Here is a 26,924-nt window from a genome sequence, read left to right on the forward strand (position 1 = left end):
GGGGGCACGAAGCAGGGGGGCGCGCCCTGCACCCTCGTGGACAGGGTGTGGCCCCCTGATGCTGATTCTTTCGCCAGTATTTTTTATTTATTCCAAAAAATTCTCCGTGAAGTTTCAGGTCATTCTGAGAACTTTTATTTCTGCACAAAAATAACACCATGGCAATTCTGCTGAAAACAGCGTCAGTCCGGGTTAGTTCCATTCAAATCATGCAAGTTAGAGTCCAAAACAAGGGCAAAAGTATTTGGAAAAGTAGATACGTTGGAGACGTATCACTCACTTGGATGCGGGAGGGGAGTTCAGCAGGCGGCGAATCAACGGCGAGGAGTGTTCGATGCAAGCGGCCGAGAAAGGCTTGATTCAGTCGTCTCCAGACATCCCTGCTCGAACCCGTAAGTTAGGTAGATCAGCGTGAGGCGGCAAAGCTCAGGGACACGATCTGGCGGTGATTCGTCGGTGGTGGCTATGCGGGCTACGATTTGCGGCGAGGCAGTGCTCTCGGGCGCCTTGGAGGAGACCCGCGGCGGCACGCATGAACCGGCTTAGGCCAGGCGACAAGGTAGAAGAGAAGACGGAGGAGAAATGATGGCGGGGCGAAGGCGGCTTGGCTCGCCGCGGGATCCTTCCTGATCGGCGCCGGCGCCGGCTGGCTTGGTGGGTCGGGAGGAGGAGGATACTGAGATGGTTATTTTTATTTTATTGGAGCTAGTGCTGATCCAAGCAATCATTGTTTTTTCACAAACTGCCAGCACAATGGCGGCGGTTTTTTAAAACAAAAAGAAAAGGATGATGGTTTTCTGAATTAGGGTCTCTAATTATGGTGGGTTTTTTTTTTTTTTTTTTGCAATCTACCCTAGGGTGTGCAACGGTAACACAAGTGGCCGGTGCACCCCAAGAGTAACAAACATGCATGCAATGCAACGATGGAGCACGCGGGCGGGCTACCACCTTGTTCCTTGAAATTTGAATCCCGGTCTTGCTAGCGCGCGTCATTAAAGTGGAAAGGCAAAGGCGGAGAGGCAGCAGCGCCGGTTTGGTGTCCCTCCCCTCCTCCTCCGCCTAAAACCCCCCCGTCATCGCCATCCATCCCCACTTTTCACCGACCCCTCTGGCCAGCCGGCGGGCGAGCAGAAGCAGGAGCGGCCGTCATGCCGTCGTTTATCGTGCCTTCCCGCGGCGGGGGGCCGCTGGGCCTGGGCGCCGGCGGCAGCGCGGCGAGGAAGGTCGTGGTCTCCGTCACCAACGTCATCGGCAACATCGCGGCGCTCCTCCTGACGCTGGCCCCGGTGTAAGCTCCCCCTGCCCTGCCCTGCCCTGCCCTGCTGCGTGCGCGTGTTCGAAACCGCACATCTCTGCCTCATGGCCTGCCGTCCCGTGAGTACCCGGCCAGATCGCCGGCGTCGCCATCTGCCCGGTTGAGGAAAAGCTGGGCCTTTCCTCGCGTGTCCCTGCCGTCGGACAGGGCCGTTTCGAGGACCGACTTGCCTTGTCCTGCTCGGCTGCTCCTGCCATGCCGGACCGGATCGCCGGTCGCCATCTGCCCGGTTGAGGAAAAGCTGGGCCTTTTCTCGCGTGGCCCTGCCTTCCCGCCAGTGTGCCGCGCCGTCGAACAGGATCGTTTCTGCTTGCTTCGTTTCCGATGGGGGCCGGGCATGGCGGCGCGCCGCACCCGGCCGGAGCCTCTGCCTGTACGCGTCGTGTGGTTGGTTTCCTAGCTTCCTTGCGCCGCCCTGCCCTGCCATGTCGCGACGTCGATTCGCAACTGCGCGGTGCTCCCTGCAAGCCTAGGTACCGCAAGCTGTAGGCTTTCTTGGTGCCTCTGCCATGCCAAGCTCTGTCATGGTCACCACTCACCACATCGGGGGCGCGCGCGTATGCATGTATCTGGCCTGGCTTTCTTTCATGTAGTACAATACAAGCTAGTCTCCTACTGTATATAATTGCAGGGTAAACAGATCAACATAGTCACTAATGTTGGGTCACTTGCCTGTTTTCCTTGCTAATTATTAGTATTATGACTCATGCAACCTGGCTAATTAGTATTCCGTCGGTAATCTGGTTATTTCTGACAAGAGGAATTACATATCTTGCAACCTGGTTAGAGTATTATGATGACTCATGCATTTCACATCCTTGTGGTTCATAGAGCTAGCTATGCAGGGATTATCTGTAAGCTCCTATCAATCATGTTTTAGCGGCTCTCCTGCTATTTTGCAAAATATACATTAAGCAGCCCAAATTATCTGTAAGGATGGACCATCTAGATTATCCTTTTCATGATTAATAAGTAGCCTAAATTGAGATTTTCAGTGTTCAACATGCATCCTTTACACAGATTGCCCTTTGCAGCTTGAGCTTCGTGGTGCCCATCTACAATGAGCAGGCCGTCGGTGACCGGACGGCGTACGGTCACATCGTCATGATGTTCAGCAGCGTGGCGTGGTTCCTGTACGCCGCCCCGGACTACCCCGCCGCCGTTTACTCCATGAGCGTCAACACCATCTCCACTGTGCTACAGCTGGTGTACGTCGCCGTGTTCCTACGGTTTGCGGCCGGGGTGGGGCGCCGCCACGCCCTTTACGCCTTTGCCCCCATCCTCGCCGCTTCGACGATCATGGCCCTCCTCGTCTTCACCAAGGTCATTTGGGGCTCCCAGTTCGTTGCATATGTCGCCGCAATTGCTGCCTTTTCTGCCTACTGCTCCGTGGCCGTTGATGTGGTAGGTTGAATGAGCTGCACAAGATTAAAAGGACAATTGCTTTCAAATTGTATTAAATATTTGCATCATTTTGCAGGTGGAGGCGATGAGGAGCAGGGATGTCAACAATATGGACCCGCTCCTCCAGGTGTTGCTTGGCCTGGTCAACGCCTCGGCTTCGACCATCTCCGGTTTCTTCTCCACTCCGCCTGATTTTTTCGTCGCGGTAATAATACCAACCCTGCATCATATTTTGAGTTTGTAATTAGTTGATTGGTTGGAAACTGAGCATCACTACATGACTTGTAGATACCCAACGTTATCGGAGTTCCGGTCCTACTGGCACAGTTTGTGGTCTACGTGATGCACTGCAACCCTCAGCCAGAGCTCAACCCACAGCCGGAGCCCAACCCTCCTCCGCCGGAGCAGGAGCGCGGCCCTATCCACACCGTCGACGTGCCCGTCCACACCGCCGATGTGCCAAACTACGCGGCGGATCTCCACACACTCTTCACATGCCAGGTGTAGGCATAGAGCACCATCCTACTTCCTTCATGAAAAACTTTCTTGATGCTATGCGGCTGACTATTTATGAGCTCATGCTGTTATGAGATTATCATTGCACTGCCAGTTTTGTAATAATACTACTATTTGTTTCACCGAATACTATATATGATTAGTCTCAAGCTATTTCTAGATTACTATGATTCTTGAGATTTAACTTCATCGGTAAATATCGGTGGTCAAAGTTACATCTTGAAGATCGATGCATAAGCAACGTGTTTTTGTGGTCAAAATCGACTAGAACCGGTCTCGGCACAAATACAGTTTAGATTAAGAAAATTCTGACTTCATGTTAACCTAGATTTCATGACAACTGGCCTCTGCATGTATGCATTTTCTACTTATTTCCACCAAAAAGAAATGACATCTTGAATCCAGATCAGTACCAAAACATGAGTAAAAAGGTGCTTCCCATTGCATCCAGATCAGTACCAACAGTCAAACAAGAGTTTACACAACTAAAATTGTCGACGATACAAATGCGTACAAACCCCTACCAAAGACTCCAAACGCTTGTACAATTTACCAAAGGTGCTGCCTACTTATTCTGGTACAACAGCTGTGTATCCTTTTCTCGGTACGAAAAATAATCACAAGAACGAAATATATTAACAATAAAGTTTGTATTGCTCTCCGACAGCGAGAGCGCTGCTGCTAACAGTATGGCATATGGTAGAGCACGGCTGGCTCGCCATTTTGTTCCAATGGTTAAGAGGGCGACCGGGGACTGGCACAGCAGCCGAATCTGCAGCAGTTTACACAAAAACAAAAATTTCTGCAACATCCACCGTACATCATCACGAGCTCTGTGTTTGGCGGTGAATTTGGAGTATCCAGTCCATGTAACTGCTTGTTCCTGCCATCTGATCCTCGACGAGGTTGGACAGAAGTAGGAAGCCTTCTCTTGGCTGCTCGCCTTGCCGTACCACGCGGGGCAGCTGGTAACACGAAGAATCCCTCTCCCTCAGAGCTCTTTGTACTGCCATGAAGTTTCTCGAGTGATTGTTGTCACATTCTCTCAACTGAATCTGCAAGATACCCCATGTCAGCAAGAAGCACAAATCGAAAGTGAAGTTGTATTACATGCTAACTGTGAGCCTTTTATAGATTCTGATCCCAGAGCATATCAGAGGTATTTTTAAGAACATACTAAAAAGGAGAAATGTCATGTTGCACTGTTAATTTATTTGAATTTTGTTTAAGTCAAAAAAATAAAAGGACGGAAAGAGGAATGGAGTTTAAGTCCCGAGGTCAGGACTATATTATTTACCAAAGAGTAAAGAAGGGTACCTTTGATAGATCAGGGAAGTTTGAGAGGCTGACTCCAAGAATGTCGTTCATGAGCTCAGGTTGGAGCATCCTACCCAACCATACTAGGAAGGTGAAGCCATCATCAAGAAGATATAAACCAGCAGTGTCTAGGCACTGCAAGGTTAATGGCAACCGCTTCAGGGCCCCATCAATCATATCTGGTTCCTGAAAATCATGACATTTATTTCAGTTAGAAAAGACAATGTGTAGTACCAATAAAATCAGCTCAATTTCAATTAATGCTTACTATGACTTTCGGCTCTACAAACTATAATAGAAACTTAATTTTGAAGCAGGAATTAAATGGGTTGAGGTAATACCGAATTAACTAAGCAGACTAGCCAGTTTAACTTGTTATATACTGGTTCTGCCCATTTTAACTACAAATATGCCTAAATTGAAGGAAAAACCCTCGTATCAAACATGCTGAATAAAAACAGCTAGAGGTTATGTATTTATTTCGCTTAATTATAAGCCTGATCTGGCTGCAAGTTGCAAGATATGAACTATTAAAGGCCAAGTAATTGACCAGACTAACTGGTTCTTTCCACCACAGAAAATAAAACTGAAGTTATTTTTATTCTAACTTGCATAATTTGGAAGTAACAAGTCTACAAGCGGCACTGGATAAAAGGTACTTAATCAGTTCAGTAGCAAGGAAATACGGCATACCACTGTCAATACTTCATCAAGCCTGTACAGAGATGGATAAATAAAATTGAGCAGCCTTCTTGCAGGCAGTATCATTATACTGAAACCAGCAGCACAACGTTCATCAAGAGAGACGTCAGCATAACCACCACGCAGAGCAAGGGATTTGCATAGGGCCAGGATGTATAATGGCAAGTATCTTAATGATTCTGGATATATCAGTCTCCCTCCTATCCGATGTTGTACAACATATAGATTCCGGTATTCCTTTAAACTTTTCACAAGCTTTAACTGTAATTGTTGTCGAACACTGTCCAGCTTATCAGACAGTGAGTTTTCAACAGCTGCAGGATAGCGATAATTAGTAAGCTATAAAGTGATCACAGTCATGTATATTGACATTTATGAAGGGTAGAGCACCGATCTAGTACTAACCGATTCTAGCCAACACTGACACAATGGCACCAGTATCTGCTTGACGATACATTTCACCAAGATCTGTGACCACAGGTGCAGCTGCCGTATGCACCCTGATACGTCTTTCACCAGAAGATGATGTATATCTGATGGTGGTTAAGGACACAAGAATCACACTTGTAAATAATATTGTACAAATAAAAGCCCAATGGCAGAAGGCAACATCCAACATCATATGCAGGAGGTGCTCTGACAAGAAAAAATAAGCAACTTGGATCTCTCCCAGTTCTACTCTAGTGACAAACCCTATTCATGGATCTAGCTATCACCAAACTACAAGCAAAGGAAACCTTGAGAGAGGTGCTCCGTTGACATTTTGTCAAGTTATCGTTTGTAACATCAACTTTCTCACTAAAATCAAGAGATAGAGAGCAGGGCACAAGCAACTTGACAGAAAAGGATACAGCAACGCCACTTGGAAGTAAACAGTCTGCGTGGTCATTAGGGTCTCCTCTAGAGACAGTTGCATCGCAAACGCTTTATCAGAGTCAACAGCTGGAAGAGCTAACAAATCTGTGGACCTTAGCATGAAATGACCATGATATGTTGTGAAACGCACCCCTGAAAAACATTATGTCATGAGAGTTAGGTTGAATAAAAACTAACAAGCAAGGAAATATATAGGAAGATGATAAACATGCAGCTGTGCATAAAATCTAAAACCTTTTCCACATCTGATACGCATTACAGATTCCCAAGCAGTCTCCCGAGTAAGGTCTCTGCTAAGCTCATGTTTAAGTTTCTCCCCGTGAGTAGTTGCCTGGAAGGATGGATAATGGTACACCTGACCACCAGTATATTTCGCCAGAGAACCTACACATTAATACATATCACAGTAAGGAAGAGCAAATATGAAATACTAAAGGAACTTCTCAACGGAGGTTGTCAACAAATTGTCACCTAAGGAAGCTATATCACAATACTTGTCACTCAAAGAAAATATGTCCACGGCGATCTGATTTTTCGTGAACTCAGCAGCCATCTGTTTATAGAAGGGATCTTCTGGTATCCTCAGAATATGCTCCTTGTCTGTTCCATATGCACGGACATCATCTCCACGAAGTCTTAAACGGCCAATACCAAGAGATGGCAATGTACTCTGGAAGACAAGCAACTTTCCCCCAATTTGACCCTACAACAAGGATTACATAATTGTCCAGAGATTAAATTGTGTAACAGAGGGCACACAAGAACAACCAACGCGTACTTCAATAATAAACCATTAGGGATCTTACCATAACCATGAATGCTGCTTTAAGTGCAGGACCAAGAGCAGATTCTACATTTACATTGTCCTGAAACATATTGGGCAAGTTATCGAGAAAGGACTCGACAACATGTCTAGAATCGACCAAATTAACCAAGAGATCATCAGGCAATGGCAGGAAAACATCGTCCAAATCGGCAACCACCATCATTTGAGGCTGACTCAAAGAAGACTGATACAATCAAAGAACACAAGTTGAGTACCTCATGAAATCAAGTTTGGTATGTTAAAGCAATGATGTTGCAGAGCAAAATGCAATCTTGGAAGAAAATAATAACTAAGGAGCTGCAGGAAATACCTTGAAATTGTGGAAGTGCAATGTGCTGTCGAAGGTTAAGAATCCAATTTGTGTTCGTGGAAAGCCTAGAAGATCATCAAGGCATGATTTGATGGTCTTCGCAACTACCTGGAAGAAAGCACATGAGAATTATTTGAATCTTAGGAACCAAAATAATTTTTGTAAGAAAAAGAACATACTAAATCCTATAGCCCTAATCTACATCGTCAATGATACCCAAAAAATGATAACCCTCAGAAAGAACAAAATTTCAAAAAAAGAAATGTAGAACGTACCTCGAGCAGCCCACTTCGAACTGCAGATACTGAGACATCAATAAGAAAGAAATACGAAGGCGGCATTGGTGGCCGAACCATATATTCAGTAGGAGCAACAAACTCCACTGTTCCCTTAGAAAGTTCTGGTCTTTGATCTGCATCAAATCTTCTGCCACTAGCATCAAGAGCACAAAAGTACTCGCCAGGAACTGCAGAAAAGGGAACATACATATTTTAGCAAGGAAAAGGGTGCTAACTGCTAAGAGATCAGTCAGCACTAGCCTAAACAGAATGTAAGATTATACAACAGATGATAGTTCTTTCTACCTCAGGCACCATCTCTATACATATGCAATGCAATTAGTCAAAAACTCAAACAGCTCTGCTTAACCCTGCTAAGCAGAAGATCTACCTACATTTCCTCTTGTTTGGAAATTTTATGAGGGTGGCATAAGGAAAATTGCGTCTCTCACTGAAGTATGCTCTCTCGATTACAGTGTGTTGAGCCTAGATCATTGGCCATGTAGTTTACAATTCAAATACTCCAGCCGACCCAAAGTATATAGCTTATGAAAATAAATTACACCAAATAAGTAACATAGCTTCTAAACTATTTCATCTTATAATCCTATATGGATTTCCTGTAACAACTTCAGCTTCACTTTGAAGAACAAGTCGACCTTAATATTTATCCTGAAAGCTAACTTTTGGGTACAAGTGTAAGCTCATTCTATCTAAGAGTGTAAGTTTAAGTTAGGACAAGAGGGGGCATATACAATGGTATTTGTGGCACACAAAGCACCAAGCATTTCTTTGACTACTTTTTTCTTGTATACAAACAAAGCTGGCCCACTTAATCTTTATTCTAATGTACCTAGTTATTTCAGTTATTTAATATGATATGCCACACGTGGTTAAGCTTGAACTAAGACATCAGAAAAGGCTGATTCAACAGCAGCATGCCTGTGTAACAGGTCCTCTTTCCGGGCCTCGGTATAATCACAATGTCCAACTCAAATAAATAAATAAAATCAGAAGGCACCTTCTGGAACGACATTTGGTGTGATGGTCAACGACTGATGTCTCGAATCTCAAGATAATTGTATAGCAACATGTATTTAACCAAACTTAATTTCCCAATCTTAGATATTATCTGATTCTTTTATTCAAAATTCTTGCATTAAAAGATGGTAGGGATAACCTTATGGAAAACAGCAATAAAAAGGTGGCACTAAGCATATTCTATAGATCTATAGATATCATAAAATAGCTAAACTGCTAAAGAAAACTATATTTTTCCTCAACCATTTTCAAAGCTAATCAGGAATCAAGACAAAACATCTCTCACTCTCTGGTATGTCCAGTGATGCGCCAATGATTAATGGATATCTTACTCAGGTTACAGTTCACTCATAGTTTCATCCCTCTATGAAAACACCGAACCCACCACAATAGTATACCATGCTAGAAGAGTTCTCACACTGCTTTGCAAACATTATAATAAGGCCGCATCTTGAGGATGAACCATTAAACAGTATTGGTATTAAGAAACCTTAGTAAAGAATTTTGACTCTAAACAAGAAGTGATGTGATGGCTGGCAGAAACATCGGTAATCGGTCATACGCACTGAATCTGTATAAGTTTCAAGTTAAAAGTTACCATCATTGAGCAGTGTGCAAAGATTGCAGCGCCACTTCCTTCCAGCATCTGCAAATGTTGCATAAGGATTTATATATGTCCTGCATCTTCGACAGCGGATTACACCAGCCGACCCAAAGTTGACAACTGGCACTTCCTCCTAAGCATCGAGAAACAAACATGTCAAAACCATCCAGTGCTTTGGATACATACAGAAAATGGTAAAGTAGAGTTCATTACCCCATCAGGTGCTTCTGCGAGAGGATGTACCACGGCCCCAAGGGGCAAATGCCACCTGGAGACCAATGACTGGGACGCCGGAATAGTGTGGGTCGTCAGCCGGAAGTACCTCGGGTGGCAATTCAGTGGGAATGCCTCCAAAACCTTAGCTGGCTCCTCATCGCCATACAGAGGACGTGGTAGCCCATTTACATCAACACCTGGGTCAAGCGATCCAGGCGCAGAACTCACTGACAGAGACTGGAAGTCCTCCACTAAGGTCTGGAGCGTGCCCATCGGAGGCCCTGTAGTAGGATATGCTGGCTGGTTACTATAGGAGGAAGGTGGCCCCATGGAAGGCGGTGGCATGTTCTGCATTGGCTGTTGAAACGATGGCCGGGACGGCGGAAATTGTGGGTTAGGGCCCCCAGGGTAATACCCTTGCACAGGCTGGGGCTGCGATTGTACTGGCGGCGGCCTCACATAAGTCGGTGAAGGCATAGTGTTCCCTGTGGGAGACTGTGGCTGCAGGAGAGCTGACGGCGGAGGGCGAAAAGGTGGAGGTGCTGTGCCAAAAGGGCCTTGAGACGACGGCACAGCACCAAAGGGTCCCTGGGGTGGACGTGTGGCGCCGAAGGGTCCCTGGGTTGGAGTGGCGCTGAAGGGTCCCTGGGGTGGAGGTGCGGCGCCGATGGGTCCCTGGGAAGGAGGAGTTGTGGCGCCGAAGGGTCCCTGGGAAGGAGGAGGTGCGGCGCCGAAGGGGCCCTGAGCCGGTGGTGCCATGCCGAAGGGACCTTGAGGCGGCGGTGCTGCGCTGAACGGCCCTGGAGGTGGCGGCCCGGCGCCGAAGGAACCCTGTGGCGGCGGTGGACCCCTGTACCCACCCATTGCCGCGGGCGGCGCTGCCCCGAACGGCCCCCGAGGGGAAGCAGCCGCCTGCGCGACCGGCGGGCCCTGCTGCTGCGTCGGCGGGGCGAAGGGGCCGGCCGGACCACCGGGGCGGGCGAGCGGAGCAGCGGCCCCGAACGGCGAGGCCCCCGCCGCCGGCGGAGGGGCCCCGGCGGCGAAACCGGGCACGAAGCCGGACACGGGCCGCCCCGGCGGCCTCTCGTTCCCCGCGGACGGGCGCATCGCGTCGGGCACCTGCGGAATTCACAACAAGGAGGCCAAGATCAGGTTTTTTTGCTCGATCCGGGCGGCGGCGGGGGTTTCTCGATCGGATCCCGCGCCGCGGCGGCCGGATCCGGCTGGAGGGGCCGGATTCAGGGCGCGGGTCCACGGGCACGTACCGAGATCGGGGCGGCGGCGGCGGCGCTCCGATGCGGCGAGATTGGAATTTGGAGGTGGAGATTGGAGAAGAAGGTTCCGAATAGAATACAGGTGGGAGAGGCCGGCCTTGCTGACGCTGCTATAGCTGCGCGTGTCTCGCTTCGGTGGGGCCCGCCTGTCTGCCTCTCCGCCGTGTCAAATTCCGTTTGTGAGACTGTCAACCGAATTCGTCTGAAAACACAAAAGCTTTCAGCTTGCGATGAACTGTCTAGCAGGATCGTGGTCCGTTAGATCCAATGTTAGGGGGGGTCCGCGATGTTCAATGGAGCCGTTTGTACGTTTCGTATACGTCGTGGGGAAAATAAAGTCGGCTTAGGGTTACGTTGGTCGACGACGATGCCATGGGGAAGAGGGAAGTCGATGATCGTCGAGGAGACCGTAAACCAGACTCTCATGTGACCTGGTGGACACATGGTAATAATGCTTTGTGCTTTCAAGAAAAAAAATTAGATGAAACACTTGCAGAGTGCTTGCGACACTTCTTTTGAGACAGAGGAAGTACGGGGCAATTTCTAAAGGACTTCTTTGGTTGGTTTATATAGCTTACTAACTTGTATAAGCAGACTTTTTGGAGAATTAAAACGCCTTCTCATTAGCAATGATAAAAGTGCATTCCTATAGAAATCAATGTTGAATGTACATCCCTAAGAAAATAAATTTGAAAGTGCATTGAGCGATTTAACCACACCCAATATATAAAGATAAAAGAGCTCACCACACATATTAGAATATAGAGCAAACTCATCACGTGCCCTAACTTTCCACATGCGTCGTAAGTCTGCAACAACTCTTTGTATGTCCCTCTATCTTTTGCATACAATTCTCTATCGTGTCGAGTTCGGTTTGTGAATGTCAACGAATTCGTCTGAAAACGGAGAAGTTTCAGCTCTTTTTTTGAATAAATTTTGGTCTATTCATCATGTCATGGCGGTACAAATAACAGAAACAAAAGAATGTATCCATGTCTATAGACCACCTAACGACGACTACAAGCACTGAAAGTCAGGAAGTTGTCGTGGTAAGGCCCTACAAGACCACCACACTGAAACAACAACCGTCATCGATGAAGAGAAGTATAGATCGAAATGATCCAAACTCTAGACACATGAACGAGGACGAACAAAGATTGGATCCAAGCAGATCCACCGAAGACCAGCACCGACTGAATCCCATGAGATCCGCGAGACACACCTCCACACGCCCTCCAACAACTCTAGATGCATCACTGAAATGGAGGCTAGAAAAGTTTCAGCTTGTGATGAATTGTCTAGCAGGATCATGGTCCGTTCGATCCATTATTAGGAGGATCAGCGATGTTCAACGGTGTAGTTTGTAGCGTTTACGCGGCAGTCTTCATGGATGATCTTATACGTCGTGAGGAAAATGAAGTTGGTGTTCGTCTTAGGGTTACATTGCTCGATGACAATGTCATGGGAAAGAGGGAAGTCGATGATCATCGAGGAGACGAACCAAATTATCTAGTGATCAGGTGGACACATGGTATTAATGCTTCATGGTTTTATGAAAAATGTTAAATGAAACAATAGTGGTTTATATGGCTTAGATATAGGCAGACTTCAGTAAGAGACTCTTGGTTGATTTATATCGTTTAAATAAAAGCTGGCATTTCGGAATTTACAACCCCTTCTTGTTAACAATGTTGAAAGTACATCCGTAAATGTTGGAAGTACATCTTTAGAATATACAATGTTGAAAGTGCATAGAGGGACTAGATCACCTCATGATACAAAGATAAAAAGAGCATACCACACATATTAGAATACATAATAAGCTCAACACGTGCCCTAACTTTCCACATGCGTCATAAGTCCGCAACGTCACTTCTTCCACATTGCATCTTCACTAATCGGAAGAGGAAATGTCGCCCGTGGGTCTTCATTCCAGTAGAGAGATGCAAGCGAGCACCCTATCCTTCAAGAAGCATCAACTGACCGTCAGGAAATAGGATGCTTCCATTTGCTATAGGGGAAGGGATGGCAATTTGCTACAGGGGAAGGGATGGACAACATCAAAAGAAAGAAGGGGCAAAGCTGAAGGATCGAGAAAGAAAGACACGCCGGATATCTGCCATGGGAAAGATGTTGTGGTTGGGAAGCTGGTGTGATGATTTGAGTCATTTGGCTAACTAGTCATTTTAAGTTGTGGATGTGGAGAACATTGTAAAATATAAATATGATGTTGAGAGTCAATTTAGGCCTTGATTTCATGATAACTTCATGTTTCTAGCTGTTGCTCTATTTCACTAGTGAACCGAGTCTACTGACATGGTTCAAATAATATGTCATCCTTGAGTTGGCTAGATTAAAAAAAATCTTGATCATACTCCTTGTATGTTGAATCTGTTTACGTAAGAATGGGTTTACAAGGCTTTTTGCGAAAAGGGCTCAGATATATTATATAAAGTTTCACCATAAGTATAGAACACCTCAAGCATAATAAAAGTTACATCGATGTCCACACTACTAGAAAAACGGCTATAGCTAATATGGACATTAATGACTCACCATGTATGTGGTGCGCTACTGCTATATAGCAGTAGCGCACCAGGTACAGATACGCCATTATTGACATATTACTAATGGCGCACCTGGTGTGTGGTGCGCCATTACTAGTTTTGAAAAAAAAAATTGTTAGCAGTGGCGCACCAGGGGATAGTGCGTCATTACTAGTTGACATAGTAATGGCGCACCTGTATAAAGTGCGCCATTACTATGTGTATGACTGGGTCAAACCTTGGTCAAAGTTAGTAATGGCGCACTTTGCATAGGTGCGCCATTACTAACTTTGACCAAGTCATACACATAGTAATGGCACACTTTGTGAAGGTGCGCCATAACTAAATGCACCCCCCGGACCGCCTTTTCAGTTTTTTAAAAAATAAAAGAAAATGATGGAAATGTCAAAAAAATAAAAGAAAATAAGTTTCCCACGTGATATGTGGTCTAGTTGTTGGAAAAATTTACAAATATGAATTTCGACTTTATTTGCAAAATCTCTCTGGAATTTAGTAAAATGGCCATAACTTTTGCATACGAACTCGGATTAAAAAGTTTTTTATATGAAAAATCATCTACTCGAAAAGTTACATCCGAATTCAACGGGGTCAGAATCCCCAAAAACCTAACAGAATAAAAGATACGGGACTTTTAAGATCTAGAGGGGGAAAATGAAAAAAAAAATCAAACTTATTAATGGCGCACCATTTGCTAGGTGCGCCACTAGTAACAGAAAAAAATTGGTTTCGAATTTTTTTGGAAACGTAATATGACCAGGAAGTTTGAAATATTTTTTCAAAATTTCATCACACTCATGAACATGAACAAAGTCATAGACATCAACAAGGTTTAATAGGATTGATATGATAGATATATCAACAAGTGCCTGTTAAGTGAGCTGGTGTTGGGGTTGGATAGAATTGAGAAGTTAAGCGTGCTCGGACTGGATTAGTGTGAGGATGGGTGACCTTCCGGAAAGTTTGACCACGGATTGTGATTTGACTTGAGATTAAGCATATTGTCCGGAGATTACGAAAAAAAATTGAATTTTTTTTTTGAAAAAATGTTAAGTCGGATAGTAATGGCGCACTTCTAGGCATAGTAATGGCGCACTTCTAGGCATAGTAATAGCGCACTATAGGTGCGCCATATAGTAATGGCGCACCAAATGTGCGTCATTACTATTTGTTACTAGTGGCGTGGTAATAGTGGCGCACCTATAGTGCGCCATTAATGGCAAAAATAGGTGCGCCACTAACAGGCCTTTTTCTAGTAGTGCCATGGACCACCAAGTGGCCACTATCACCGCCAGAACAAGCCGCTAAACAAGTCGATGCCACTGCTCCCATACCGGAATAGGCTTGATCTTGTCGATAACAGTAGGGAAGTCTTCGTTCATGTGCCCTTAAGGACGAGGCTTATTAGATGTAAAAAGTAACTTGTGTGTATTACTGAACCAAAGTACCTTATATGTTGAGTAAGTAACAGGGTGACACTAGATTTGACTCTTCTCAATTACTTTTGTTCTTTTTGTGGAATAAGGGTAACATATGACTTTGAATGTCGTATTGACGGAATAGAAGACTCCAAGATGTGGGAAAGATTTGAGAGTAGAAGCTAGCACTATGGCGAAAGTGCTATTCTGAGCCCGAGCTCAGATGCACCTGTTATCCTAACCGTTCTTCAGCGCCAAGGTTCGCTCCCGCGTGTGTATTTCACATTGTATTCTCAGCAGTATTGGATGCTTTTCCAGAGGATAGGGCCCACCCACCTACCGCATTTGTTTTAACGGCCATCCCCCCCCCTCAGATGCCCTACTTCGAACAATGCAGAGACCTCACTGCCTTGCTTGTAATAATCTACAAATACAAATCACAAATAAAGGATATTACCCTAATATGCCACTACTTCTCCTCAAAAAGGATCAAGCCCCCTTTAACTGCCACAATATGCACCTACTAATTCAGTTATGAGGTTCCTTCTTCAGTCGAACCTCCTAAAAAATTCAGTACCGTCTATTTTCCTAAACCATTTCATTCCAGTCGATAGCAACAACATATTCAGTTACTGGTATGACACAACGATCATCGTCTTGCTCAGCCCAGAGGCACATCATCAAGTAAAGTACATATGCACGCCATGAACTAACCTCTTATTCCATCCAGGAGCTCGTGGGTTCATCTTCCCAGTAGATAGCTCCGAGCTTGGTGGAGACACGTCCCTCCTCTCCTGCGCTCCTTCACTGAGCATCAAGATCTGCGCCTCCCCTGTAGCTGCCGGCTGATCCTCAACCGCCAACTGATGTCCTTCCGTCACCTGCGCCGCCACCACCTTCACATCGACCGCATCCGCCCCCTCCGGTCCCGGCACCAAACTCTCCCCAACTTCCTCCAGGAAGTTTGATCTGCCCGACGCTCACGCAAATCCGCTCAGAATCACCGCACTTACGGTCTAGAAATCGCTAGAAGAAAGCCACATATCTAGAGTACATACCCGTCTATAGGTTGCATCAGGAACTCCATCCTTGTCGCCCTCACCTCCGCCGTCGGCGCCGCCGCTCACCACCAGGCCTTCGAAAATTAGGTCACCTTTACCCTAGCCGAAGCCACCAGACCGCGCAGTTGGTTCCTACCATGGGCCCAGCGAACGGAAAAGCTCACATTCGGGGCCACGGACTAGACGTCGAATTACTGTTCTGATCCACGGCCCAACTCGTCAACCACAAACGGACGTTTATCCGCCCGTGAAAGTGCGGCCCACCACCCACACCTGCCATCTACGTATTTCGCGACAGTGGACATTTACGAACTCGCCAACCCCTCCCGTATTTAGAACTGGCACATATCTCCATGCTTCAGCCAACGTCCTAGATAACGGGCTCATCTGAGCTCGCGCATAGATACTCCGCGTCCGCACTATCGCTAACACTTGTTGATCTGACTTAATTGTTTCAATCCAATAGCCACCTGATTTTAGGTTTCAACTTATCCTCCCACGACCAGTCACGGCAAATCCATTTGTAAATCTTAGTTACTAGGAAAACTTATCTTCCACCCTTGGTATATACAACAACTCATGATGTTTTTATCACATTCGACGACTTCCAATCAATACTTAAAATACCAAATGTTTGTGATGCTTCACATATAAAGTTTTCTCACTTTTGCATGAAATTTAAGTACTAAAATTCATTGAAAACAAATATATCATTTTCAATTATTATTTTTATCAGTGGACACACCGCGGTAACCGCATCCTCGTTTTTTAACCAAATAGGATGTTTTGCTCCATTAACACCCCCCAATCACTTGGGGGAGGGCAGTATTGTAATTTCCCATCGTTATCTCTTTAGATAACTGACATTATGTATGTGCATCTCTTATGGTTCTCTACAACCAAGTATGATGTATTCAAGTGAACACACAAGGATCCGAATTTGGTTTGCTGTCAAAGTGAGGGGTGGATGACTCCTAAGCATGGGCTAACGCGCCCTTCGCTAGGTTTCTACGATGAGGGTTTCGATGGTAGTCCATTATGCGGCTTAGTGATGAGAATAATGTTGCGGGCAGCTATGACTATGGCCTTCTTTTCAGCGATGTGCGTGTGTGTGTCAGAGAGAGAGAGAGAGAAACAGAGTGGGCACGCACATGTGGGTGACGTATGTGTTGGTGCCTTGGTGGGCTAATTTACTTTCTTTACAACGGTTTTTTTCTCCATTTTCTGTAATTTACGTGGATAGAGTCCTTTTGAACTCCGGACTAAAAAAACTTAAGAAATTAAGATGGTGGCAGGCCTGTCCAAATTTGAGGCATCAGCACCAACATTTTTTCTACTAGGATGGATCACAACCCATGTGGTACCTTGGTCGATCGGCGGGTCGTGGATTAGTGTGTGTCCTAGTTCATAGTCATGCCTGTGTCAGTCGGTAGTCAAGTGCTTCTTATTCCAGGGATATCCATTGTCAACCTGTGATTCCTCCTCAAGAGAGCAAGAGAGGCAAAGTATAAGAAACCCACCAAGAAGAACTCTTTTTGAGCTCTTTTACGGTACCCACAAGTAAGAGCATCTCCAGCCGTTCGCCCTCCCAGGACGCCGAAAAAGAGTGGCCTGGGGTGCGCCGGCGATAAACTCGGTGCTGGGGGCGGTTCGGCACCCAGCCGTCGCCCCCCGGTCGCCCCCAGGCGCCGTATTCAGCCCAGCTTTCGGCCCAAAAACGGCCTGATATCTACGTGAATCGGCCGATATTCTGACCTGTTCGGCGTGTTTCGGCGTTAATTTTTGCATACACATATATAAATCAATTATTTCGTCACATAGTTCGGCGTGGTTCGGCGTGTTGAAAAAATAGTTCACTACAAATTATATAGTTTAACAAATAAAAACTCAAGTTTCATCGCACGTCATTCCCGGCCTCGCCCTTGAGCCTCCATACACTACTAGGAAAAGGGCTATAGATGAAATGGCCACTAATGGCGCACCAGACATGTGATGCGCCACTACTATATAGCAGTGGCGCACCAGACACACGGTGCGCCACTAGTAACCCAATTTTTTTTTATTTTTCCAAACATACTAATGGCGCACCAGGGCACATTGCACCACTACTATATTTTTTTTTGCAAAACTACTAATGGCGCACCACCAGCAGGTGCGCCATTAGTAACCAGGGTTACTAATGGCGCATTTGTAGGTGGTGCGCCATTAGTAACCTGGGACGAGCTAGATATTTTGGACAGCCACACCTACCTACTCACTTTCCCCACTTCATTCTCTCCACCTCCTCCTCCAAGCTTGTCTCGGCTGCCTCCTCCTTCTCACCTCATTTGCACCATAGATTCATCCAAATTAAGTGGTTAAATTACCTTTTTTTATAGGTAAGTAAGGGGGAAGCTATCTTTATGTTGTTCTCCCTTCAACAACGTGCACATGCACTTTTTATGGCCTAGCTAGATCTATGTATGTTTGTGGTGTTGCATATATGTTTGTGTTTGCAGGTACCGGTATTTGAAATGCGGTAGTTGCCAATATTTTGCCGGAATGTTGATTCATTTCCGTTTCGGCGAGAATTTTGGCACTATGCATTCTTTTTGGTCCTATTTTTAGGGAAAGACATGCCAAATTTTTTCTTGGTTCTAAAATATCGTTTTGCTCTACCCCGCAGGCGGCCATGGTCCGCACGATGACCGAAGGCATCGTGAATAGGTTTTTGAGCTCCACGAAGGCCGAGATGCTTCAAAAGAACGAGACGGAGATAAGATGTCCGTGTCGAAGATGCAAGCTGAAGAGCCTTATTGCGGACCCGGATTCCGGGCAGGTGCGGGACCACCTGCTCTTGCGTGGTTTCATGGATGGCTATTGGTGGCAAGGTGATGAAGATGACTATGAAGTCGTTCATGGGGGCCGGGCAAGAAATGAGGAAGGGCAGCAAGACAACCACCGCGGCTCGGGCGGGCGAGAAGACGAAGAATCTCTAGGACATGATCACGACGGTGATGCTGTACACAGTCATCATGTAGAAGATGCCGGACATGATGATGAAGAAGATGCCGAAGCAGACGAAGGGCATGATCATGAAGATGAAGATGCCGGCGGAGCAGATGACGATGGACCATCGATGGGCTGGGTGCAGGACCCTCATATTCAAGAGCTGCTTCTCAAGCAGACGGATAACGCAAGAGCTGCCGCCCGAGAGAAAGCCAAGCTGGATCAACTGGAGATAGACGCGGTTACTCCATTGTATGAAGGATGCAGGCCCGAGGATACCCGCCTGAAAGTAACGCTCATGGCTCTGGAGATGAAGGTAAAACACAAAATGACCGACGCATGCTTCGACGGGAACATGTCATTCTGGCACGAACGTCTTCCCAAGGGGAACAAGTGCCCGACCAGTTTCGAGGAGGCGAAGAAAATCGTGTGTCCTCTGGATTTACCGCACGTGAAATACCATGTGTGCATGAACAATTGTATCATTTATCGGGACGAGCACGCGGAGTCTACCATATGTCTGGTGTGCGGCGTCACTCGATACAAGAAGAGGAAGAAAGCTCCTCGAAAAGTGGTGTGGTACTTTCCGATCACTCCTCGTCTGCAGCGGTATTTCGTGGACCCTAAGGTGGCAAAGCTCCTGCGTTCGCACGCGGATAGGGAGGAGAAGAAGCAAGAAGATGACGCAAATGATCCGGAGATAAATAAAAAAGACAAGATGCTGAGTCACCCTAAGGATGGGAGCCAGTGGCAAGCGTTGAACTTCGAACACCGAGAATTTGGGAAGGATCCAAGGAACATCGTGCTGGGCGCGAGCACCGATGGAGTCAATCCGTTTGGCAGCCGGAGAAGCACACATAGCACCTGGCCTGTGTTTGTGTGGATGTACAACCTTCCCCCTGGTTGTGCATGAAGAGGAAGTACATTCACATGAGTATGCCAATTGAAGGGCCGAAACAACCAGGGAACGACATCAATCTGTATCTGGGGCTGCTGAAAGAGGAGCTAGACACGCTGTGGAAAACGCCAGCCAATACGTGGGACACCGCAGAGAAAGAATATTTCCCTATGAGAGCCGCACTGCTCACGACGATGCACGACTATGTCGGTTACATATATCTCGCGGGGCAGGTGGTCCATGGATTTTCTGGATGCGTCAGGTGCATGGATGACACAACGTATCGCCAGCTAGATAGAGATCCCGGGTCTTCGAAAACCGTGTTCATGGGACATCGAAGGTGGCTTCGCGACGATGACCCGTGGAGGAAACGCAAGGATCTGTTCGATGGTGAAACCGAACCCCGAAGACGCCCGCGTACGAGGAGCGGCGAGGAAATAGACGAGCTGTTGAAAAATTGGAAAGATTGCCCACTGCCGGGAAAGAAGCAAAAGGCGCCAGAGCCGGGAAAGAAGCGAAAGGCGCAAGAGCCGCTACTGAAGGTATGGAAAACGAGGTCTGTTTTCTGGGACTTGCCGTACTGGAAGATCCACCGTGTGCCTCACAGCCTTGATGTCATGCATATCACGAAGAACGTGTGCGAGAGTCTGCTTGGTACCCTGCTCAACATGCCAGAGAGGACCAAAGATGGGCCGAAAGCAAGGGCAGACTTGAAATCAATGGGCATCAGGGAGGAGCTTCACGCTAATGATGATGATGATGAGGTGAAGCAGGACACGGAAAGTCGTCGCAAAGGCAAAAAGGCCAAGAAGACCGGAAATGACTTCCCTCCCGCGTGCTTCACTCTAAGTCAGGAGGAGATCGACCAGTTTTTCACCTGCCTCATAGGAGTAAAAGTTCCTTACGGTTACGCGGGGAAGATAAGCAGATACCTAGACTCAGCGAAGCAGAAGTTCAGTGGGATGAAGTCTCACGACTATCACGTGCTGATGACGCAGATACTTCCAGTTGCAATCCGTGGGATCATGGACGCGCACGTCCGTGAAATGCTATTTGGCCTATGCAACTTTTTCGACGTCATCTCTCGGAAGTCGGTTGGCGTGAGGCAACTCAGAAGGCTACAGGAAGAGATCGTGGTGATACTATGCGAGCTTGAGATGTACTTCCCGCCCGCATTCTTCGACGTTATGGTGCATCTGCTGGTCCATATCGTGGAGGATATCATCCAACTCGGGCCGACGTTTCTGCACAGCATGATGCCGTTCGAAAGGATGAATGGTGTCATCAAAGGATACGTTCGCAACATGTCACGTCCAGAGGGAAGCATAGCCAGGGGCTTTCTGACCGAAGAGTGCATCTCCTACTGCACGAATTATCTAGGCATCGAGAACCCCGTTGGTCTGCCCGTCAACAGGCACCTCGGCAGGCTCGTTGGATGGGGTCACCATGATGGTCGCCGCGAGATGCATGTCGACTTCGAGGGTCGACTCGCCGACTTTGAAAGAGCAAACCTAGTCGCGCTACAACACATAGACGTGGTCGATCCTTGGGTGGTAGAGCACAAAACCTTTATTGAGAAGACGTACAATGACCGAGGCCAACAGAGGACGGACGGAGATATAATCAAAGAGCACAACTCATGTTTCACGCGTTGGTTCAAGCAGAAGCTTCTGTCGTACCCTTTACATGAGGATTCTTCAGCGGAAGAATAACTCATATTCGCCTTGTCACATGGTGCCGAGCACAACCTGATGACGTATGAGGCGTACGATATCAACGGCTACACATTCTACACCGAGGACAAGGACATGAGGAGCGATGGTTATCAGAACTCCGGGGTAACGATGGAATCCTACACCGATAACGACAAGGACAGATACTACGGAAGGATCAAGGAGATCTGGGAGCTAAGCTACGCTGGAGAGAAGGTCCCGATGTTCCGTGTCAGATGGGCCAAGAGCGTCATAAAAGAAGACCGGTATTTAACCACCATGGTTATACCCGAAGCCAAATCCAAGACCGCAGGCGCGAACGTCACCGCGAAAAATGAGCCATGGGTACTGGCTTCCCAAGTGGACCAATGCTTCTTCATTACCGACCCGTCAAAGCCCAGTCGTGTTGTCGTGAGGAGAGGCAAAAGGAAGATCATCGGAATGGATGGAGTCACCAATGAGCAAGACTTCGACAAGTACGGCGACCCAAAGATGGAACATGACGACGACGATGAAGTATCAGCATACATCACAAGAAGAAGCAAGACCACCCTACCTAAAGGACGTCCGTTCAAGAGAAGAACTCCATTTACGAAAAATAAGGGCAAGAAGATTGTGAACAGATAGCTAGCTAAGATCGATTGTATTTAAATTGTAGCCTTCATTTCTCGATTGTATTTCATGGCAACTTTTTGAACTCATGAATATTTTTAAATTTCATGGACACTCGATCTCGATCCCCCTCCATCTCGATCGCTATCCCACCTCGCCAGATCCGGTCCCCCTCGCCGCCGAGCACCCCCCGCACCCTCTACCCCGTTCCACCGGCCGCCGCCGCCGACCCCCCGCACCCTCCCCCGCTCCACCGCCGCCGACGACCCACCGCACCCTCCCCTGCTCCACCGCCGCCGCCGACCCACCGCACCCTCCCCGGCCCGCTCCACCGCCGCCGACGACCCCCCGCACCCTCCCCGGCCCGCTCCACCGTCACAAATGAATGCAACTAAATTGCAAAAAAAAACAAATTTGATTATATTTTCAAATAACAAATTTGATGAGATTTTCAAATAATAAATTTGATGATATTTTTTCATATTCATAAATATTTTCAAATAACAAATTTGATGATATTTTTTAAAAAATTATTACTGTTTTTATAAAAAATTATTACTGTTTCATATTCATATTCATTTTCTAAAAAATTATTAGATGCAATAAAAAATAAAAATAAAAAATTTACTTATGGCGCACCAGAGGTGCGCCATTGCTATATAAAAAAAAGATTACTAATGGCGCACCTCTGGCTGGTGCGCCATTGCTATATAAAAAAAGATTACTAATGGCGCACCGATCGTGGGTGCGCCATTGCTATCTAAAAAAACATTCTAATGGCGCACCGCTTCGGGGTGCGCCATTAGTAAGTTTCCCCCCAAGCTAATTCCTCCCTCTCCCTCGCCAGATCCCCTTCGTCCCTCTCCCTCGCCAGTCCACCCGCGCGCTCACCTGACCCACGATGACGCCGCCCCGACCCCCGCCGGACTCCACCCCCGCCGCCCTCGCGCCCCCGCGCCCCCCACCACTGCAGCTCCCCCGCGCCGCCGCCCCCGCGCCCCCCACCACTGCAGCTCCCCCGCGCCGACCCGCGAAGCACGTGGCCGCCGGCCTCCCCACGACCAACCGAGGCGCCCAGGAGGACCGCCGCCGTCTTCCTCTTCGACTACGAGGACCCAGACGAGCTCGGACGCCCTCGAGCCATCCCTTCGCCGCCGCCGACCCCGACCCCTCCGACGACCGGCCGCGCCCGCCCAGGTCCCTCTCCTCCTTCCTCCTTCCTCCTTCTTGTCCAGCGCCCGCCGCCCCGACAGCATCTCCAGCAGCACCACCCCGCAGTTGTACATTTTTTGGGGTATTAAGGCATTTTAGAGTTAGTTTTATTCATGAGGCAGTACTTTATTTTAATATTTGAAAGGGCCTCTCACAAGACATGTATTTTCAAGCACATCGATGAACTAATCTTTTTATTTATTATAATCTTACAACCAAACATAAGCAGGACAGTGTCGGGTTCAATTTTCACTGGTATTTATTTTGGGGCATCAATGCATTTTAGAGATAGTCTTGATGGATGCAGTGCTTCAATTTAATAATCAGTAAGGACCTCATAGTAGTACATGCATTGTCAAGCACATTGAAGGAACAATCTTTTTTGTGCAGTACAATATCCCAACTAAACACAAGCAGGACAGTGCTGTGGGAATACCTGTTCCATTGAGGATTTCTGACATCAGATTAGTTTAGCAGCCCCATTTTGATACCATTACTTTTGTTGGGGGCAAATCTCCAGTGTGCTTTTTTCTTTTCCAAAGGAAAAGAAACTGTGGTGTATAACAAATGTATTATTTGGTGGAAATTGAGATATCATATTAATCATTGACAAATTGGCTTTGAACAAATAATCTTAAATTTCTCCAAATTTGCATTTTATTGTCTGTTTATGATTTGGAAATATTCTAATTCAAGTTTTGTTGCGTATAACAAAACACAGTCACCTCCAAAGAAAAGCATCAAGGACGGTACCTACAAAAGGATTATCTGTAACGAGGTCGATAAGCTGGTAACTAAGTTCTGTTCTGTAAAATCTCTCGACTTTTTTTAGCGTTATAAGGGTCCATAAGTAGTGTTGTCATCAGGTCCAAACATAAGCTCCTGTAGTAAGTAGCTTTTGGTTTTATCTTTGTAAGATAACTGGTTCTTGTAGTTTGCTGTTGGTTTCTCTTAATGGAAATCGGAGGGGTAAACCCTTCCTTGATAAAAATTAAAGTGTCTGGTTTGTCGATTGCAGAACTGAACTTCTCTTTGAGAATGTGTACTCTGTGCTCTTGACATTTGCGCTTAAAGTTCTGAGAAAATCCACATGGTCTTTCATTTCTGTTGCATTGTTTTGTTTCTCCCTTAGTTTTGGTAGTGAAATTTCCTGTAGAACCAAACGGCGAAAGGTTTACACGCTCTGACAACTGCCAAGAATGTAGGACTATTTTACTCTGCCTAAGAATATGCATGTCTTGTTTTCTGGTTATGGATATTGTATAGTACTACATATCTTGTTTTTTTGTAATAGAATGCTTACCAAAGGTTTCAATATTTTGCTGTTACCATTGTTCTTTGAGCATAATTCTTTTTCATTTCCTACTATCCTTATTCTAATTCTCTTAAATTGCTATGTTGTGTGTAATAGAATTAGATCTTGGATCTGCTAGTGGACTTTGTTGTTTACCTGGCACCATTCAGTCAAGTAGCCATTCATGTGAACTTTTATTTTGTCCATATGAAAGCAGAGGACCATATGGTCTGTGGCCTTTTCATCCATCATTTACACTGTGAATCCAACACCACTGCTGCTGCTTTGTTTCTGTGATCACATTGTGGTGCCTGGCACATTTGCCTCATCACTTCGTTACCCCTTTCTCCTGAAATGTTGATTAATTTCCGTTTTGGTTGAGATTGGGGCCCTCCTAGGTCAAGAAAATTAGCAAAGGTCATGCCCAATTTTCTTGACCTAGAAGGTGCCCGATTCTCAACCGAAACAAAAATTAATCAGCATGTATCTTGACATCAACCAATAGTAGTGATCTAGTGCTTTAGTGGTTGGATTAGTTTAGTATTTTTTCACACACTCAGACACCCTTGCTTGCCATGTGTGTGAGAGAGATAGTGAGAGGAGACAAGAAGAAGGGGGTTAGGAAGATGCTGCCTGCTCATCAAAGCTAACCATCTCCCCCTTTTCACCCCTTTTCCTTTGTCTTTTGTGGGTTGCAAGGAAGCTACTGGTTCCATCCCACAACACCTAGCAACAACACACTAACAGGTTCCATCCCAAAACACCTAGGCAATATCACAAACATCTCTCAATTGTTCCTTGACAATAACCAACTTTTTGGCGACATTCCTCGAGAATTAGGTTATTTGGTCAACTTAGAGATCTTGTTCCTTGACAATAACCAACTTTTTGACCAAACTTTTTTCCTATTTAGAGCGAAACATGGCCCACAACGATGAGGCCGGCGGTTCGGGCGGCAAGCAATTCTGGGAGCTGTCCCAGGAGCTGGAGGAAGAACCTCACCGCTATGAGGACGACGCCGCGGAAGACACCGATCCTGACTACACAACCCCTAGTGGCGTCGGGGATGACACCACTGATGGTGCCGCCGAGGATGCCACCACTGATGATGGCGGCGCACGCACAGATGGCAGCCAACCGAAGAGGCAACGGAAGGACCGGCGCCCGAGCGTGCTCGGCACCGTCAAGGAGGAATTTACTGAAGTGAACTCCGACGGGCATCCAACGGCGCCCAAACAAGTAGTCAAGGGGTACTCGGTTCAGCTCGGGTGCATTCTCCGGAGCACCGTCTCGATCAACGCCGAGAACCTAAGGCATAAGGACCGAGGGAATTTGCACAGCCTCCTCTTCACGAAGCTGCACGAACGATACAAGTTCCCCGTTGAGTTTGCAAACACACGCCTCTCAGGGAATAAAGTGAACAGTGCCGCCATCACGAGGATGAGCACGACCCTGTCTACATGGAGAAGCACGGTGAAGGCAATGATTGAAAAAGGTGATAGTTATGAGAAGATCAAGGCGAAATATCCTTTGATGAGCGAAGATGACTACAAGGAGTTCAAGATCAAGTGCGAGAGCAGCGCAACCTCCGAATCAAGTCAGTGGGGGAAAGAAATGCGGCAGTTGAACTTAGGGGTCCACCAACTCGGCCCCGGCGGTTACAGAGTGGCGGAGCCTATATGGGACAAGGAGGACACGGAGCGTGCCGAGCAAGGCCTACCGCCCCGCTTCGAGAAATTCCGTGACAAGCAGACCAGGAACTTTGTCAGGGCCCGGTACAAGGAGGACCCGGTAACAAAGGAGCTTACCACGGATCCGAAGACCAGGGCGCTTGAGCTTGTTCTGGTAAGGAATACACCCCCGCGTAATTAGCTCCATATGGTTGCATTCTAATTAATGAAGCCAAATTTCTAAATGGTTCACATTCCTTCCGCAGGAGGCTGAAAGCAGTAGCGCGGGGTCGTCTCAGAGCTCCCCTTTTGACACCCCTTTAAATAGGGCGTTGAACGTAATGAAAAACAAGGATAAGCTCAGTAAGCCGTCGTCAGCTGGTCGTGTGGCCGGCAAAGGCTTGTCCACAAAATGGTCATCATACTATACCGCTGGTGGGCGAAAGGAGAAAAAGACCAGCTCGGAAAGCCAGTCGCGCGAGGTTCAAGAACTCAAGGCACAAGTGGCGCGGATTCCGAAGATTGTCCAAGAGCAAGTGCAACAACAACTGGGAACGACGCTCACCGCCATTGTGCCTACCTTGATTCAGGGGCTGACAACGTGGATTGCGGGCGGCCAACAGGGGCCTCCCCCGGTTCCCAGCTTCACGGCCAGCAACTCGCACAACGCACAGACGGCGCCATTGGTGTCTCCGGCAGAGGCGGTATTCGTGTCTCCGGCGCCGGCACGGGCCTTGGAGCTTAATGCACCCGGGTGTACGCCGGCCGGCACCTCGCCATCAAGCGGCTCCTCCGTCAGTTGCACGCCCGCCGTTG

General features: G+C 47.1%; 1 protein-coding gene across 1 annotated transcript; it reads right to left on the reverse strand.

Annotated features, from left to right (window-relative positions):
• Nucleotides 1-3,655: 3,655 nt before the first annotated feature.
• On the reverse strand, nt 3,656-10,852 carry LOC100682445 (protein transport protein Sec24-like At3g07100). The gene is made up of 13 exons (XM_044473713.1): nt 10,671-10,852; nt 9,403-10,524; nt 9,184-9,322; nt 7,542-7,732; nt 7,267-7,374; nt 6,937-7,140; nt 6,602-6,833; nt 6,365-6,514; nt 6,106-6,262; nt 5,660-5,787; nt 5,246-5,568; nt 4,553-4,738; nt 3,656-4,290 (listed from the first exon to the last, which is right to left on the reverse strand). The coding sequence occupies exons 2-13, from the start codon at nt 10,510-10,512 to the stop codon at nt 4,060-4,062; spliced, it is 3,159 nt and encodes a 1,052-aa protein (XP_044329648.1). The 5' UTR covers nt 10,513-10,524; nt 10,671-10,852; the 3' UTR covers nt 3,656-4,059.
• Nucleotides 10,853-26,924: the final 16,072 nt, after the last annotated feature.

This window comes from Triticum aestivum, chromosome 2D (assembly GCF_018294505.1).
Source record: "Triticum aestivum cultivar Chinese Spring chromosome 2D, IWGSC CS RefSeq v2.1, whole genome shotgun sequence".
In the NCBI taxonomy this organism is placed as follows: domain Eukaryota; kingdom Viridiplantae; phylum Streptophyta; class Magnoliopsida; order Poales; family Poaceae; genus Triticum; species Triticum aestivum.